Here is a 19,475-nt window from a genome sequence, read left to right as displayed (position 1 = left end):
GGAGGACGGGCTTCATTTAGTGCTGTGTATTCATTTGGTTTAATCCATTTTTCTGTTTAACAATCCTAGCTTCAGATCAAAGGCTGTGCATTCAGTATGATCAAATTTTATGTTAACTAGGTCACTGAAACAAACTTTCTGAATATTTATACATTATTGTTTAGCTCTGGGAACAGACACAGTCTCGATTGTGGAACCTAGGTGACGACTCAGTGCAGCTAACAGATGGTTGGTGTAGCCTACTTGTCTCCTCCCTGGCCTTGGCTCTGGATTGTTAGACTATGTACTATGCTGCAAGAAATGAGATCAGCACCTTCCCGAGTGGGATGGATACCGTTCCGCCCTAACAGTCCAGCGTTAACTAAGTGATGTCCCATTGGATAGTAATGGACACCTCCCTTAAAGCCTACAGAGCGGCGTCTTGCTATAGGGGTACTGGGGACGTGTGGCCCCCTGGTGTAAGATCAGACTTCTTTCTGGTTCTCAGACGTCACCAGACAATGGGCCTCACTTGTCATGCTGGATACAGACAGATTTATTTGAGCATTTACACAAGAAATTTGGTATCAGTTCAAAAAATCGTGCTCCTGAGCATGTATAAATTTACAACTAAGAAGACTAACTAATGTAAACCTCGATCGATCGGCTTCAAATTGTAGAATTTATGATGAGCAGGGTGTGTGTGTGTGTGTGTGTTGAGCGGGCTCCAAAGGCATGATCTTTGTTTCATTCATTTTGCTATCTGCCCAACACACTGCAGGCACAAGCCAAGTAAATAAAATGTCACACTGTGTTCCCTTATCTCTACAAACTTGCTCTGTGATAGCTGTTAGCGTGGTTGTGTGGTTTTTCACTCGCTCTGCTGATCTCTGTTCACTGCCGAATCTGCTGTATTAACTCAGTTCCGCTAACGTGCATCTCAGGGCTGGATCCAGTTCTCCCTCAGTGTTGCTGCACAGAGTATTCCACAAACCCCCACCATCCAGACAAATTATTAGGCCTTTGGTTACATGCTGCTAGAGTGGTCGAGTGGTTTTCCCTGCCTATGCCATGTTATTGTTCTGAAGTTAGAGTCGGTTTTCCCTCCACACAATGGACCCCTCATTCTTTTCATGACGTGCAGATTGGTTAACTGAACCCCTGCTCTGACTCCACGTACTCCTCCGCCACTTCAACCGCTAGAGTGGCCAACCAAAGCTTGAGAGCCTTTACTGTGCAAATAGACACATATATGCTGACCTTCAGTGTCACCCATATCACCAGAGCTTCCTCATTGTGGCCTACGACTTGCACTTGATGCGCTCTGTCACAACTTGAATTGACACAAACTCTCTTCCTGATTCCCTTTTCTCTCTCACTGGGCGATGCAGATGATGATAACTACAGATAATGGCCCGTCATTTGTGTCTATGGACTTTATCACCGTCCCCATCGAGTAGAGTATTCACCATGTCCTAATAACAAAGCGAATGGAAGACACAGAATGGTATTTACGTGTGGGTCTATGAAACCGGATAACCGCCAGGGTTCCTAGTCATTCGCAAAGCGTGGAACAGACAAGAAATTGGCAAAAAGGTTCTAGGGAAAGGTTTTCTCTCTCTTTCACTCTCTCTGTCTGTCTAGCCCTTAAGTGTCCCTTCCCTACACACTGGATTGTGTATCATTTCATAAGCAGAAGCAGCAGAGCTGAGACAGGCAGCTTAAGTCACTGTCAGAATTGTTCCCCCATCTTTTTCATACATACTATCTCTGTCACACACACACACACACACACACACACACACACAGGCAATACCCAGGGAGGGAATGCTTGCTATCTTCATCCTTATGATATGGAAATAAATGCAGGCCAAGCGTGACAGCAGCAGGTTTAGCAAGCTCTGCCCTGCATGCATGCCTCGTAAAATCTGTCTCTGACACTCAGGCTAACGTGCGCTAAGCTGTACGCTTCAGAAAACACATATGAGAATACCAGGTCAACACCGTGTGGAAGACCCAGTGCTTAGCCTTCACATGCCGTAGCTCTCCATTTATATATAACTTTATATCTAGGAATCTGAAACGCAGGGCAAGATAAAACTGTCATGAAGGTATTATTATTATTTACTATTATTACTATTATTATTAAGTTCTGGTGCCAATTTTTCTGTCAAGAAATCCTATTTGTCCATCCTTACTAAGCAGTCATTACACACCAATGTTTAACTGTAAAACCATGTAATTACTATAATGATGCTATTTTCTGCTAGGGTCTTTATTCATTTATTTATTTATTTATTTATTTATCGTGGATAGTATTTGTAGCTTAAAATACAAACATAGAAGGTCAGAAATATGCATCTATGTAATATGATTCATATACACACACGTGTATATATTTATACTATACTATGCAATTATGTAGCTTCATCACAACAGTACCTGGCAGAGGTACAAGAAACTGTATCTTGTGGTCCACAAAATACACGGTACATGGCATTTATTTTATTATAATACATATTAAGAATGGATGAAATTGTAATAAATTGCCACTACAATAGTGTAAAACAAAATAACTACAAATAAAGCCTTTTTTAGATTTGTAGCCTTTTTATGCCGCAGCTGAAGTTAAAAAAAACAAAAAAGTACCAAAAGACAGCGGTTACATAATCCCACACCCTTCAAGACTCTCCTCGTGTTGTGTGTGTGTGTGTGTGTGTGTGTGTGTGTGTGTGTGTGTGCATCTCTACATGGCAGAGGAAGGTAATTGAATGGAAATGAAAATGAGGTGTGCATTGGCAGGTGTCCAGCTAACTAACACTGACGTGTGATCAGAGGTGAAACACAGCCGTGTCGGCAGCACCGTCGCCCTGAGCTGCTCTATTTTTAAACCGTTTCTCATAAAAATACTGTAAGTGCTGCAGCTACTCCAGCAAGCAAATGTGACTTCTAAAAAGCAGCAAGCGGCTAAAATCAGATCTTTCTGTGTTCTGTTGTTTTGGCCATTTTGGGATATTATTTTGCACCACTTGCACATGACATTCGCCTCACACCTCCAGGGTTGGGGGATCGAATCCCACTTCCGCCCTGTGTGGGCGGAGTTCGCATGTTCTCCCCGTGCTTCAAGGGGTTTTCTTGGGGTACTCCGGTTTCCTCCCCTCGTCCAAAAACATGCGTTGTCTGGCGTTTCCAAATTGTCCGTAGTGTGCGAGTGTGAGTGTGATTGTACCCTGCGATGGATTTGCACCCCCCATACAGTACAGGGTGTGTCCCGGCTCATGCCCCAAGTCCCCTGGGATAGCTCCAGTATGCATGGAATTCCCTTAAATATACTTCAAACATGAATGCAGCTATCGAAGATTTCAGACATTTCCAACTCGCTGTGACCTTGACTCTGTTTGGATCCATTTCACAATCTAGTTTTGAACGCAAGCTACGTCCATGCCATGTCGTAATTACCGTAATTACGAGCATCTGGTTTGAAAAAAAGCGTTTGCGTCCTTGTCGAACTTGTAATTGTAAAAATCTCCGACTTGTACCACCTGAGCGCTGCAACGTCAGGTGGAAATGCTCAAAATGGCGGCGGCTTCAGCAGTAACAGTGTAGTTAAGTGGTTATCTTGGAACATTTCTGTTTAATATTTCGGATATATTTACTATTATTAATAGTCTTAATGATGCAAGATGAATCTGAAAATAAAGTAAAGACATGCGATACAGTTTCATGTCATTTTGCAGTCGTCAAAATCATCATCTCATACGGATTAATTGAATTCCGAGTCCGAAGGCATGAACCGGTATGAGGAGAATGTCCGGATTGTCATCTGGTAATTACGGCATGGTGTGAACCGATGGTGATAATCACAGCTAGCCAAAAATAGGTATCGAGTTCTTGAACATGAACGTGTATGTAACATCTTTGTATGACAAACAGGAAGGAAACAAAACACAACAACTATTTTAAATATTTCTAATCACAGGTTACACTGATAATTCTATATAACTCCTACAAACATTCAACCACTCGTTCTTGAGTTATTGCGCTTCCAGGTATCTCGGATGAAAATGTAACGCATAAAAAACTAAAGTGGGTCAGTCCAAAATGAAAAAGTTTCTTAACACTCCTTTCACTGGCACGCTTCTCCATGCTAGTTGCTAGTGTACTAGCGCATTAGCTTGTGAAAAACGGCTATGGCTGTAGACTACCACAAGCAGGAAGTGGAATATTCCCCCTAATCTATAAGCTCTGATATATTGGAGAATGCTGGGTTACCAAATAAGAGTACCAAACACCAGTACTAATACCACATACTTTTGTGAACCATGAGGCTAATCGCCAATTTTCACTGAAGTGGTGGAGATTTTGGGATCTGGTTTATGCAGAGCAATATAGCAAGAGGAATGCCAACACATGATATTCGCGCTGCGCTTCACCTCTGATAAGAACTCTCTTCATTGTCTTGATTCTATACACTACTACGTCCTACTCGCGGAATATCCGAAAGCAGACACTTCAGATGTGTTACGCCAGACTCGTTGTGTGTAGGATTAAGTAGTGCTTATCTCGTTTCTCAGTTCTCCCTCCTACTACTGTATACAGTCCCTTCTTTTTCCTGCCTCATGGTTTTCCACCCTTTATCTTTAGCTATAATCTGATATTAACACGTAGATGCCAGAAAAGCATGTTGTCTCGAACACAAGCTTTTGGGGGCGCACCCTTGGTTTCGATGAAGGATTAAAACCTAAACGCCCACTCCTCTTACACAAGTGCTCATCTTGAATAACTATAATTCTCTCCCACACACGCACACACACACACACACACACACACACCCCTCCTCGCACGCCTCGTAACAATGCTTATAATCATGAACAGAAATTTACTTCCTGTTTATGTGCGTTTTTCAGTCCCTGCAGCTCTTTGCGCTGAGCGAGCTGACGATCGGTGCGGCACGCCGAATCGGACCCGATGAAGACAACGGAGTAAATGATTTAACGATTTGCTTGACAGCTTGTTATCTTCGTATATAAAAAAACAAAACATCCATTGTGTGCGTCTGGAACTGGGTTAAACCAGGCGTATGTTGTAGGATGTGTGGTCTCGGGTTATAATCTCCTGATTTCAGTGCCTCATGCAGCGGAGTGCAGAAATGGAGGGAAAGCTTGAGGATCTCTGTAATATGCACAAGTACCTTAATAATGTATCATGTAGAAATGACAGCAAAGAAATACATAAAGGCGTGAACGTTTTGATGGACGGGGTGCCAAACCCATCGCAGGGCACACTTGCGCACACAATCGCACACTACGGACAATTTGGAAATGCCCGTCATCCTTCATCCCTCAGTACCCTGAGGAAACCCCCGAAGCACAGGGGGGAGGGTTGGGGGTTCGATTCCTACCTCTGCCTCTAGTGTGCACGGAGTTTGCATGTTCTCCCTGTGGGGGCTTCCTCTGCATACTCCGGTTTCCTCCCCCAGTCCAAAGACATGCGTTGTAGGCTAATTGTAGGATAATTTCCAAATTGTCTGTGGGGTGTGAATGGGTGTGCGATTCTGTGTAGGAAACGGATGGATGGATGGATGGATGGATGGATGGATGGAAATTCACATCACACTCAGTGCGTTTACATGGACAACAATAATCCACTCTTAACCCGATTGAGACGATACTCTGATTAAGAAACTACCATGTAAACAGCAATTTTTAATTACCTTAATCTGATTAAGGTCATACTCAAAGTAAGCACTAATCTAATTAAGACAGGTGGAGTACTGCTGTTTTAGTCGCATTATGGACGTGTATTACAGACATGTACACACCTTAATCACATTATTAACGTCGTGTGAGAGTTTTCACAGCAATTTATGACAGGACACGATCACACACGGCAGTGCTCAACATTTTACGGCGAACAAGAGAGTACGGCTGTAAGTATGCAGTTTGAGACACAGCCCACAGCTTCAAGCAGTTGTCTATTAGCACGTATAGCATGACAAATAATTAACTGCACTTAAAGCGTTCCTAAAAAAAATAAATAAAAACACCCAAAACTGTATACGGTTCCATAACGAAGAACAACTGTATGTTGATACATGAAATTCTGGAGGGACGTCGGACGGCGTGGCGCGGTGACGTAATGACGTGTGCTGTTAATCTAATTATGTTCTATAGCATGTAAACACGGGAACATGACAGGAGTATTCTAAAAGCGACTCATGTACACACCTTAATCACATTATTATCTTACTCAGATTAAGGTCAATAATTACATTACTGCTGTCCATGTAAACGTAGTCACTGTTGCAATGCATAAAAAAGGATGATGTTGATAAAGAATGATCCTTACACTAGACCATGTCTTGATCTCAGGGAGCATTGTCCCAGAACCTTCGAAGTAGGTTACTTAAGGTTACTAATCTCTGAAAAGCAAGAAAAAGCGTTGGCTTCATAGCGCGATATCATTGCATAATCACACTTCGTCCTGAAGGAACAATACAGCAACAACTTTCCCTCCCACACTGAGCATAGAACTGAGCGTCCAAGCAAAAACTGTGAAGTTCGGACATGTCCTGAAGCAAAAACAATAAATAAATAAAATGTCATTGAAATATCCTTATTTTATGCACTGAAGGAATGTTTACATTTAGAAGAGCAAATCCACTCTTTATTACTTTGCGCTCGTTCTTGCATACGTAAATCCCGTCACCGGGTATTTCATAATTAATGTCTTAACGGCTTACTCATTACCAAGTGACATGAGGCTGACTCAAACAAATGTTGCATACTTTGCAGTCGGGAGTCGTTTATATTCAAACTGTTGTCTCAAAGAGGTTGTTTAACCAAATGGCTAATCGTGAAGGAAAGGAAGTTCTATTCGCATGATCTCATTCGGCGAATGGTAACCTGCTGGACGCTTGCGGTTACTGGCTTTCATTCTGGGTTTTTTTTTTTTTTTTTTGCATTGTTAACATTTAGTTCAAGCGGACCTCTGACAAAACGTACGCTGAGTGAAGTAGGAGTATCCCCCTTAAGTTCACTTTAAAAAATCAGCAGCACATTTGGCTGTGCTAGAATACTTTTTTATTGTTTTAATTCGGTGGGGGGGAAAAATCTTTTTTTTAAGGCTGTTCTGTCAGAAAGGAAGAAGAACTGGAAGAACAATTGATATCAGATTCCAGATGATTTAGTAGATATGTGTCGTGGCCTGGGGAAAAACCCTTCACTTGACAAATACAGTTATAACACTTTAATGAAACCCTGTTTCTATTGAAGTATTTGCGATGTGCGTTATGCTTCTTCTGTTAATTTGGAGGTTGGTGTTGTATTTGCACGACTCCTGTGTTGAAGTTAAGTGCAGCCTGCTGACAAACCCGTCTCCAGTTTCTTACTGAAATGCTCCCAAGAGTAAAAACCCTTGGAAACTGAGATCAACTCCAATCGCTCTAGGCAAATGAAATTGACTCACCACGACTTACCACTCGCCCGTTGTCATTTAAAAAAAAAAACAACAAAAAAAAACCCCATTCCTGCACAAAGCTTCGGTTCGTCGAGTATACGATTATCCACAAGTGTGATGGAAGCTCTTCATAATCAGCGTAGCGGCAATAACACTCTCTAATACTCACCAGGGGGTTTGTACATACGCATGGTCGGGATCCTCACGCACGAGAAGAACCCAAAAACACGTGTATGCAAGGGCTAAAGCGCTGCTGCATCACTCTCTGGATGGATTAATAATAATAATATATTATTAAATACTTTAATTGGCATAGAAGCGAGTCAAAATATCTTCCGTATAACCTCTGTGCACGTTACCTTTTATGGAGATTTGTGGATGTCACTACATGCAGATGAGCCGTGTCAGGAAAGATGCATGTAAATGTTCCTAAAAGGTTGATAAACAAAGGCGATGTTATGTGATGTTATGTGTGCGCTCTACATTGACCCTAACATGATATTATTAGAAGTGATAAATTATGGATGGAGAGAGTTGTACTTTCAGGGGGGGGGAGAACTCAGCGCAAGTCACTTTCTATCCTTTAATTAATACTTAGTTAAATTAAAAGGCCATGGGGGGACGGAAAGTACCAATCTAGCAGCGCGATTACAAGTGTTCCTGAAATTCTTTTGATTGTGATGTAATCTATTCTTCTGTGTGATATTACGCAGCTCGGTACCCTGCAGCACATCATCATCATCATCATCATTGGACTCGATTGCATTTGGCCACCTGCGGAGCTGAAGGTAGTTTTACGGTGTCCATTATTTTTTGAGAATTAGTCTGGAAACGGGGAGAGAGGTACTTTTCTGTAGTTTAACACAGCTGCGCTGGTCACACTGACCACAGAGTATCATCATCATCATCATCCCCAGAAAGAAAATGGCACTTTAATGCAATTTCTGATGGAAAGCTGCTTTCAGAATGGAATTGGACATTTTTCGCTCACCCCTGACAGAATTCCAGCCTAAATTGCCTTCTTTTCGTGGACAAATCTGTGAGTGGGCTGAGCATTTTAATCCTGTCCAGCTAGACATCTGTGCTCTTTGTGTGTGTTTGGTAGTCGTTGCTCGTCGTCAGTTGTCTTTGCGCATCTCTCCAGAGAATTTAAAACACTTCCAGCAATCTGGAAATGATGCATTCTTTTAAAGAAATTTAGTTTCCTAATAAAAGGAAAAATCAAGTCAAGCTCCAAAGCCTCACTGTGTACAGGCTGACCGCAGATCCTTAAAACACCTTCATTTGTATGGAAGAGGTCTTAATGTATTGAACTGAATGTATTCGGTTTTCTCATCTCACTACACTCCTGAATACTTGATTCTGATTGGTCAGAAGGTGTTGATTATTATTATTTTTTTTATAATAGCGCTTAGTTCTTGCTAGGACTCTTTAACATGGCAAGCTGAAAAGAAGAGCGGTTGCTGAGGAAACTTCGGGGCTAAATTGGGATACACCTGTTTGACATTTTCCATTTACAGTACTCCGAGTCTCAGCTGTTGTCTAATACCAATCGCCAGTGCTGGCCCCAGAACCAGTATTCAGTAACATACTGTACTGGCACATTCCTGGAATTCAGTCTTTGATGTATTCTTAAACCCGACATCATTTAGTTTAGATTTAAATCAGAGCTGTGTGCTAAACTATGACTAGTAAGAGCTACGTAGCTAGTACTTAATTTTGCCTGTTCTATAATCCTACCTACCACGCGTTGAAGCTACGAGTACACTAGCACTGAAATATTTTAGTTGGTTTTGGTGGCTGTTTGTTTGGTTATGAAACATGGTTAGGTAATGTACGTGAATATCCGAGGGTCAACACAAGTCTAGTTTAATGGAATGCGCCTTGCGCCTTGAGTGCTGGTGAGTTCATATAGCTTCATCTACAGCATCATCAACACACACACACACACTTGGTCATGATTCTTTGGTGCCTGTGTAATCCAATAATAGTGTGAAAATATATGTGTGTGTGTGTGTGTGTGTGTGTGTGTAACACTGTGAGGGCAAAGAAATGCTGTGTGAGAAGTGTTGGTTTACACACACAAGCACACATTTTTAGATTATGATTCGTTAGCATATATGCTGATGGAAATAAAAGCGTGTGTGTGTGTGTGTGTGTGTGTGTGTGTGTGTGTGTTCTATCTAATTGTTGCCTTGCCAACAAACCCGGGTTTCCCAGAGGAATAACACACACATTAGCCGCAGATGTTCGTCGCCTCCTTCCGTCGGCTCTGTGTTACTGCAGGATGAAGTTGGAGTGCAGATTCACAGCTTTATAAACATCTCAAAATGCTATCAAATTTTATATTTTGAAAGAAACTGAGCAAAAATGACGAGTAAAAATACAGCTACTGTGGTTATAAATCCCAAAAGAATGACTCAAGTAAGAGTAAACAAGTCGTTTGTTAAAAAAAAAAAAAAAATATATATATATATATATATATATATATATATATATATATATATATATATATATGTATATGTATGATAATCTGCTTGAATAAATACTTTATAAATCACTTTTTTGTATGTGTACAGCTGATTGGGATGAAAACCACCTCTGTTATCCGCTGCATATAAAGAAACTGAACGCTAGCTGCGTAGTTAGCTTAGCCACGTTTTAGCTGGAGCGAGTTATCTATCTCATGCTCATTCCTACATAGCTAGCTAGGTCTCACACATGATCCTGAGCGTTATCAGTAAGCTATACATTTAACTCCATCGTTACTGAACATCGGCATGACCTTTTGAATTTAATACGGCGCTTTCATACCAGCTAGCTAGTCCAGCTCACTCAGCTAGCTACAGTAAAGGCTTACCTCTGATATATCCACAGCTTTTTGCTCGTATATGCAGATCATTATCAAGCTGTTTCCTTTGAAGCATTTGAAACTGAGCGGAGCTGATAAATTGGGTCAGGGATTGTCGTCTGTCTCAGACACTGCCGCAGCTGAATAAGTGTTTGGAGCTTGAAGTGTAGATGTTTGTCAGGAAGCTGCTTTATTATTGATTGTCTCTTGAAACGGAATCATTTGAAATCTTTTAATCGGTGTTACAGTCTTCCAGGATTGAAAATTTATTATTTTTTTTACACCCTGTAGTGAAGTTGTACATATTTGTACTAAAAAGACCCACACACACGCTTACTGTGAACCGTGTATTTAAGTACTATAACGAGAGCAGTAATACACAGTAGCGATCCTTTTAACCCTTTCAGAGCAGTCCTGTATCTGTATATATATAAAAGGTTTCACTGCGCATGTATGAACTTAATGTTCTATCAAAGGTCATCATTTATAAGTTCATCACAGAAATCATACTCCCGGGAAGAGCGTAATCATTTCCTAAGTCTGATTTGTGTCCTTGAATAGCAACGCAGCTCGTATCCACTGACTGCTCGCATTTGCCCGCAGAGCCATCGGTAACAAAGCCAACAGCAGTCCTAAAGGCCAGACCCCAGATGAGAGCAACCGCCGCACTGACGCTAACTCCTCCGTCTCGGACCTCGCCAACTCCGTCACCAGCGACATGCTCATGGTAAGGCAATGACACGTGTGTGTGTGTGTGTGTGTGTGTGTGTGTGTGTGTGTGTGTGTGTAGAGGAACATCTGGACCATCTACTACATCCATTCGTACCCAACATGTTGTGGTTTTGAGTTGGATGTAACATGATGTGCTAAGTAAGGGGTGTGAGTGGTGCTCTCTCCCACTCCAATCACTCACACACACGTGTCGCTGTTTTCCAGGGAGAGCCCAGTAATTAAACTAGGAACACATCACCACGGAGGCAGTCAGGAAACATCTTTACCAGGTCTGCCTGGCATTATGTGGGTGGCATGGTGTTCTTTCTTTCTTTTTCTTTTTATCATCATGCCTAATGATGGTGTTTCCACTTGTAGCAGTGAACTTTCCCCAGACTCGGCTAATTTAACAGGTCACTCTGTCTTTCAGTATTCATTTGTTCACTGGAAGAAAGAACTCCCGAATACTTGTTCCAGTGGCAGGGAATCCCTAAGGGTTGCATTAGGGAAACGCCTACAGTGTTCTGGATCGTTCTTCACTTCCTGTTGCTCAGGCCATGGGATCCTGATCATTGCCTTCACTCTTATCTGGTTACACCAACAGAGCTTATGGTCATACCTTTAAACCCGTCTCACCGACTGATACGATAACCACTTTACACATGAGCTAGTTGCTTTTAGACGGGGAAAAACTATTAGAGATTAAACTGATCTGATCGGAAAGGTTACAGGAGACATTCTGAAGCGCTTAACAAGGCTTAATATACTAAAACAACGACCGGATAAAGCATTTTTCCTCACACGTTTCTCTTGTAATAAACAGTATCTAACGCTAAAACAGTGACACCGTAATCCAATGAACAATTGAAAAATGGTTTTCTCTGCTCATTGTTTTAGTACATTAAGCCTCACTAAGTAGTTTACATACCCCTGTTAAACCCAAAGCTAAAGTGAATGAAATCAGATATTATTTGATTATTAGATCACTTTCAAATCTCTGACAATTATGGTCTGTTATGACACTTTTACAGATTTACATTTCTATTTAATAAATATGACATAAATCTGCCGTTATTTATTTTCAAATTCTGCCCTTAATTTAAAAAGACGTTGATCTGAGAATAAAAACAAGGGGACGAATTTAACGTTTAACATTGGCGTTTTTTGGGCACGATTGCAGTTGTCTCCGGGCTCTGAAGAGGAAGAACATGAGGGTCCGGTGTGTGAGAAGCTGGGTCGAATACAGTTCAGCGTGGGCTACAGCTTCCAGGACTCCACACTTACCGTGAAGATCCTTAAAGGCCAGGATCTACCGGCAAAAGATTTCTCCGGGACCTCAGACCCGTTCGTTAAAATCTATCTGCTACCGGACAAGAAGCACAAACTGGAGACTAAGGTGAAGAGAAAGAACCTGAACCCTCACTGGAATGAAACGTTCCTGTTTGAAGGTAAAGAATACCTCTCTGTCTCTCTATCTTCCAGTGGAATTATATTCAGCTTGATTGGCTAATATTACATACCATGCTGCTATTATTACCTCAATCTCAGTTTTTATCAAGCTATAATATTCTTGTGCATGTTGTCTTATGTGTACTGGGTCACCCAGTAGGTCTGAAATCAATATAGAACTCAAGCCCTTTGAATTATATAGGGTTCCTTCTGACTTCTGTCACAGCTACCCATGGCCAGGGGTACAAATGAGCAAAAATTGCCTGTGCTTTCTGGGTGGGAGGGGCAATACTCTGGCTCGTTCAATCAGAGCGATGCTAGCCAGTCGCTGGGTGTCTGTGAGCTTATCTATGTGAAAGAGAGAAGTTGAGAAAGTGTGTGATAGCTAGGTAGTGGGTAGGAATTGTGAGCAAATTTGGAGAAAATGGGGTAAAGAAAGAGTTCATGCTATACTGTTTGTGATTACATGCCATTGTATATACAGATGTGTGACATATTAAAGAAAAAACAAAACAAATACATTGGCTCTTGGAACTGTTTTGGGCCAGGGAGAAAAGGTCATGTCACTTCAGTACAAATTTATTTTGACTGATCATTTTTGTCCTGATGGGAGTGTTGAAAGTGTCCCCATCCTAAAATCACAGAGCTGTCAAAGAAAACCTTGATTCAAAAACTTGCTTTAATGGTTTACGTTATGCAACTTCTAGGTTTCCCGTATGAGAAGGTGGTCCAGCGTACTCTGTACCTGCAGGTGCTGGATTATGACCGATTCAGCAGGAACGACCCCATAGGCGAGGTGTCCATTCCCCTCAACAAGATCAATCTCGCCCACACGGAGGCAGTCTGGAAAGAGCTCAAACCGTGCAGCGATGGCAGTGTGAGTCACAATCCAGCATTTCTGTGTGTGTGTGAATGTTGGTGAGCGCAATTCTATTTCTGCATTCAAAGAAGGGGAAGAAAATTGGACGGAATAGGATTGACTGCGCTCGAGGGGAATTAAGGATAATTGCTTAATCGTGTTTTGGCTCACAGGAGTATGTGGTGCTCTACGTTCGTCATGTAATAAGCATCAAGCTGCGACCCTGTCACCAATCTAAGCCCGCAAAGCATACACGCAAGCCATTAGCCTGTCCACTTATACACTTTCCAGGTTGTATTGGCCCACAGTCTGGATAGTATGCCTCATTCACGGCTGTGAAGAGCTGAGGTTAGTGTTAGTGTGTGTCTTCCTCCTGTACCGCTGAGACGCAAAACATATCGATGCTGAAGCTGTGAGGAAAGCATTACACCCCCCCAAACAACATTTCAATGGGATTCAAATCCAGGCTATGACTAGGCCGTTCCATAACCCTTCATTTCTTCTTTTTGAGCCATTCCTTGGTGGATTTTCTCATGTGCTTAGGATCATTATCCTGTTGAAAGGTACAGTTTCGGTTCAACATTTTTCGGACAGATGACCTCATGTTATCTTCAAGCACTCTTTCATATGAAACAGAATTCATAGTTGAGTCAATGAATGCAAGCTGTCCAGTCCCTGAGGCAGCGAAGTAACCCCAAAAAATAACATTTCCACCACTGCACCGTGCTTTACAGTTGGTATGAGGTGCTTCTTCTGAAAAGCTGTCTTTGGTCACCGCCAAACATGTCTGCTGTTACTGTGGCCAAACAACTCTATCTTTGATTCATCTGTTCAGAGTACATTACTCCAAAAGGCCTGGTCTGGTTCAACACTTTTTGTCTAAGGTAGCTGAGACTGTAAATGGTAGTGAAGAGTGAAAATATCACCATTTCAGATGTCATACATCAGCCACACATCTCTGGATTCCCTTCAGTCCAGCATTCAGGAGTCTTTTCAAGTGCACTAGCTTTCCAGCATAGATGCAAATGCAATTCTTTTTCTTAACAGAGTTATAGCTTATGTCAAAGAGCATTTCCATGATTAAATGTATTTTGGTTAATGTAATGCCGGATGGCTCAGCAGGTAGCGCTGTCTGCTTCACAACTCCAGGGTCCCTGGTTTGATCCTGAGCTCAGGCTACTGTCTGATCTGTTCTCCTTGTGTCTGTGTGGGTTTCCTCCCAAAAACATACCGGTAAGTGGATTGGCTACTTTAAATTGTCCCCGTGTGTACATGGTGCCCTGCGATGGACGACCGTACCGTCCTGGGTGTATTCCCACCTCGCACCCCCTTCCGGATCCTTCCTGAAGATGAAATGAACCCATGGCTAGTCATGTCACTCGGCAAGACGATAGATTGCAAATGCAAAGGAATTATAAGCTAAAGATTTTCCTCAGTTGTCTGCTATTGTTTTGTTTCTTTTTTCTCATTCAGAATTATGGGATTTAATTCTCTGTGATGCGTAGTCAGCTTTGATTGACATTATGTGTGGACCACAAGTCTCCTGCCTCCTTCTGAAACAGATGGCTAGTAATTTGCTTGTGTCTGTGTGTGTCTGTGTGTGTCTGTGTGTGTCTGTGTGTCTGTGCGCGTGTCTGTGCGCGCGTCTGTGTGCGCGTCTGTGTGCGCTTCTGTGTGTGTCTGTGTGTGTCTGTGTATGTATAGGGGAGTCGAGGTGACCTGTTGGTGTCACTGTGTTACAATCCCACGGCTAACACCATCACTGTGAACATCATAAAGGCACGCAATCTAAAAGCCATGGACATCGGCGGCACCTCAGGTAGGCCTGTAAACCTTACACCAGCTCGGTGTTGGTGTCAGCGAGGGTTTTGAGCACAATAATATTGAATGTTATGTGATTGCAAGCAGCATGAAATCCAGCTTTAGAGATTAAATGACGTATATGACACTTTTAAAGTTTCATATTGGAAAATCATTTTTAGTGTTGACCTTTGACGATGCCTTCATTTATATAAAATTGGACATTTCGAGTGAAACGTGTGTGTGTGTATTGTGTGCACTTTAGACCCCTACGTGAAAGTGTGGCTGATGCACAAAGACAAACGGGTGGAAAAGAAGAAGACCGTGGTAATGAAGAGGTGTCTGAACCCTGTTTTTAACGAGTCCTTTCCTTTCGACGTTCCCGCTCACGTGCTGAGAGAGACCACCATCGTCATCACAGTCATGGATAAGGACAGACTCAGTCGAAATGATGTCATAGGCAAGGTACAGGTGTAAGGTCCCACTCTCTCACGCACATGGTCCTGAATAATGGCCTAACATTTGAATGTGTAAAATATTTGTAAAATAAACCCCCAACCCCTTCCCTCCCTCCCCGGGGTCTTGGTAATACCATATTTGGCTGCAATTACAGCTGCACATCTGGATCCTGATATTTTTGCCCATTCACCTTGGAAAAGTTGCTGAAACTCTTTCAGATTGGAAGGAGACTAGTGATGAACAGCAGTTTTTACATCTTGCCACTGAGTTTAATGTTATAAAACATTCATATTCTTGGTTTTGGACCACTCTAATGTAGCTTTGGCAGTATGCTTAGGGTCGTTGTCCTGTTTGACTGTGAAACTCCGTCCAGAGGCTCAAGTCTCTTGCAGACTGGCAAAATTTTTCTTCTACATTTGCCCTGTATTTGGCTTCAACCATCTTGCCCTTAACCTTGACTAATTTCCCTGTCCTTGCTGATGAAAAGCACCCTGATAGCATGATGCTACCGCCACCATGCTTCACTGTGTTAGCGATAGGGTGATGAGCAGTGTTTGGCTTCCATCAAACATAGTGCTTTGGGTTAAGGCCATAAATGTCCATTTGAATCATAAATCTCAAACCAGAGAGCCTTTATCTGTGTTTTCTATACGTTGTCCCGTAAACAGACCCTTTCAGCAGCTGTGCCGCAGTCTGAGACTTTTTTGTGATGTTTTCCTGAACTTGTTTTGATCATTTTGTTGTTCGTAAATGATGCTCTCTATCATTATTAAAAGAAAATGTTCTCCAAAAAAGTCATCCTGTCATTATAATGAAACTCCTCTTAAAGGATGCGAGTCGTAGAAGCACTGCGAGTGCGCCCAAGCTTTTATAGTAGAATCTAACAGCACGTCAACAAAAGGGATACTTTCTGAAATCTCTCTCTCTCTCTCTCTCTCTCTCTCTCTCTCTCTCTCTCTCTCAATTATTCAGATCTATCTGTCGTGGAAGAGTGGCCCCGCAGAGGTGAAACATTGGAAGGATATGATGGGTCATCCTCGCACTGCTGTTGCCCAGTGGCATGCCCTCAAAGCTTAGTGGACCCACCCAATAGCCCCGCCCCCAGATTAAACCCACACCCACGAGCCCCTGTTAATATGCACAAGCTTGAACACGGGTACCAAAAGCCATCCAACATTTGCCCCGTTTGTGTCCTTTCTTTTATGTGTGTCCACAGATGGGACTCTCTTCTTCTTCACTCTTCTTTATCTAGTTCTGACCTGTGATTTGCACCTGCTTAGATCCCCCTTTCCCATTTTTGCAAAAAAAAAAAAAGAAGAGGCTAAGCACTGCCAAGAAGATTGTAAAAGTCCTGTGTTACAGTATGTAATGGAAAGCAGGCTTGTCTTCCTCGAGATTATTTATTTTGACTGTTCAGTTGTCCGGGGAATAACCCAACGTCCAACCAGGATGATGGGGCTTCCAACCAGTGGAAAAAGATAAAAATCCTACCCTTCTACTGCCGTGTTTTTGTATTCCTTCCTCCGTTCACCAAACCACCACCACTAAAGATCCACAAGGATCGCGTCACAGTGCAATACCTGATGGATGGAGAGATGGAACTCTTTACTTGAACCTCTTCACCATCTTTTGCCAGTTTTCCTGGCACCATGTGTAGAAACCCATTTTTGCTGGAATTCCTTGTCATCCGTTTGTACCGTGGGTGCCGTGATGTGACAAAAAAAAAAGAGTTGTTGTTTAAAAAAAAAAAAAACAGACTGACTTTTTGTTTTGTTTTGTTTTTGTTTTTTGGCTGGGCATTTGCAGACCTAATTCGTTTGCATTTTGGTTTGAATCAAAAAATGCTGGTAACTATTTGGTCAAGATACAGATGAAGGTTACGCGAATGGAAACTGAAGAGTGCTGAAATTCTCTTTGTGTCTACAAAATGAATTGCCAGTTGCAGCTCAATTTTTCATGTATTACAATTGTGTATGCATTACACATGTATGATGCATTACACTATTCCCAAGGTTAAAAGGTCAGTAGGACATGTTCCTGAATCAATATTCCTTTGTTGTTCCTGGATCAACACTGTGTGCTCCTTCCACCCATCTCCAACTCCCAAGCTGGTTAAAACCTTCCTCTAGAAACACAAATTCTTACCAAAATCTAAATTCTTACCAGTATTAATTATGCACCTCTTTCTTTATTCATTTCAGTGAGGACTATTAGGGTTTACAATTATGTATAGCTATATTTAAAAAAAAAATTTTTTTAATGTATTTTGCTCAACATGCAGAGCTGTACAATGGGTTTTCCCTTCTCTCTGGAAACCGACTGGTGCGTCTGGACGAACTCTTCAGGTGGCTCAGGAACGGGAGGAATGACATCGGGTGGTGAAAAGAGAGGGTTGTTGATCCCGGAACAATGAAACGTTCATTCGGGAACGTCTCCTACATAAAGAAACATTCAGCTCATGCAGCGTAGCATGGGCACAGTGCGACTGGAACAGACAGTGTCATAACGTTGTGCATACGATAGCATCTACTGACGCGCTTTTGCACCCGAGCGCCCAACCTGACAGGACAGAAGAATCATCTATGTCTGAAATGACCAAAAGAACCACATGATGAAGGTGTGCAAGCGCCCTTGGTGCAAATACAGTCAAAAAAGATGTGAAACATTCCAATAATATATTAAACAGGGAGAAAATGAGAAGCGTTCTCATTGTTGATTTGACGTCAGTTAAAATGCTTCCACGGCAGAGTGGGTTGTTATATGGTTGGTGGCAGTTACGTGTGTGTGTGTGTGTGTGTGTGTGTGTGTGTGTGTGTGTGTGTGTGTGAGAGAGAGAGAGAGAGAGAGAGACATTAGACCAGTAGAAATGCACTATTATTAGAAGCTGCAAACCTGATGCAGTGTGTGTGCTGCATCAACCGTGTTATTTTCGTAACCCGATCACTGCCAGTGTTAAACTTCTTAGTAGAGTTTATTTTTTAAGAGCCAAAGTAATATATCTCACACGTGCTGAGCAAAGAATGAGCTTGAAGGAAAGTAGCAGTTGAAAATACCATGTACCTTGTGTGTGAATGTTGTAATTAATCCAGTCTTTGTTCTAATGTCTGACTAACATATGTAAAAGAGTGTGTGTGTGTGTGTGTGTGTGTGTGTAACAGGGGCAAACCGATTCAGGTGGAACTCAGCTCATTAATGCAGCTTAAATGAGATTAAGCCTTTATAAGCACTCATAGAAAGCTTATTTTACACCACTATAGTTTACTGTATTTTCTGGATTGTAACACTTTGGGATTTAAATTATGGCATTCCTTCCTGAGAAATGCTAAGTTTGCTAGCCGTGGGCTGGGCTAACCATGCTAACTGAAGTACCTGAACACTTTACTTAAAAAACAAGCAAACAAAAAAGCACTGTAATATGTAACTAGATAAGAATAGTGCCATATACATGACAGAAATGTTCCTGCTCCTGGTCTCGTGGGTCTATATCTTGTAACGGAAGGTTACGATACACACCAAACCAGGCACTAAGGTTAGCTTGGTACTAGCATAGCATCAAAAATCTCACAGGGGTGCTAGCGCAATTTAGCTTTATGCTGTCATCGGACATTTATGAAGGGATTTCTGGGATGTGTATGAGACACTCGAGAGAGATTTATTGTCCAGGAAGTACAGTTGCTTTTTAAATAGATAAATATAAGCTTAGTGGAAAAGTGTGTGTGTCTCTGTGTGTGTGTGTGTGTGTGTGTGTGTGGCCTGAGGGGCTCTCATGTTTGCTCTCAAGTTTTGGGTTCTCTATTTACGGCACCTTTGAAAAGTGTTAGTCTCTACAGTAGGCATGAGCTAACATTGTGATCTCTCACACTTTATATTTTATTTTTATTCATTTTTTAAAAATAATAATAATGATAA

General features: G+C 41.9%; 1 protein-coding gene across 1 annotated transcript in view; it reads left to right on the top strand.

Moving 5' to 3' along the window:
• Positions 1-17,236, top strand: part of syt7b (synaptotagmin VIIb) — an 85,230-nt gene extending 67,994 nt beyond the window's left edge. The window contains exons 7-12 of the mRNA XM_053634328.1: positions 10,892-11,015; positions 12,180-12,447; positions 13,156-13,325; positions 15,012-15,126; positions 15,373-15,572; positions 16,539-17,236. Of these exons, the coding sequence (XP_053490303.1) occupies positions 10,892-11,015; positions 12,180-12,447; positions 13,156-13,325; positions 15,012-15,126; positions 15,373-15,572; positions 16,539-16,643 (982 nt within the window). The 3' untranslated portion in view covers positions 16,644-17,236. The remainder of the gene's footprint in view (positions 1-10,891; positions 11,016-12,179; positions 12,448-13,155; positions 13,326-15,011; positions 15,127-15,372; positions 15,573-16,538) is intronic.
• The last annotated feature ends 2,239 nt before the right edge of the window (positions 17,237-19,475 follow it).

The sequence above is a fragment of the Ictalurus furcatus genome, chromosome 10 (genome assembly GCF_023375685.1).
Source record: "Ictalurus furcatus strain D&B chromosome 10, Billie_1.0, whole genome shotgun sequence".
In the NCBI taxonomy this organism is placed as follows: domain Eukaryota; kingdom Metazoa; phylum Chordata; class Actinopteri; order Siluriformes; family Ictaluridae; genus Ictalurus; species Ictalurus furcatus.
Note: the sequence above shows the minus strand (reverse complement) of the source record. Positions and strands in the feature narration are given on the sequence as shown.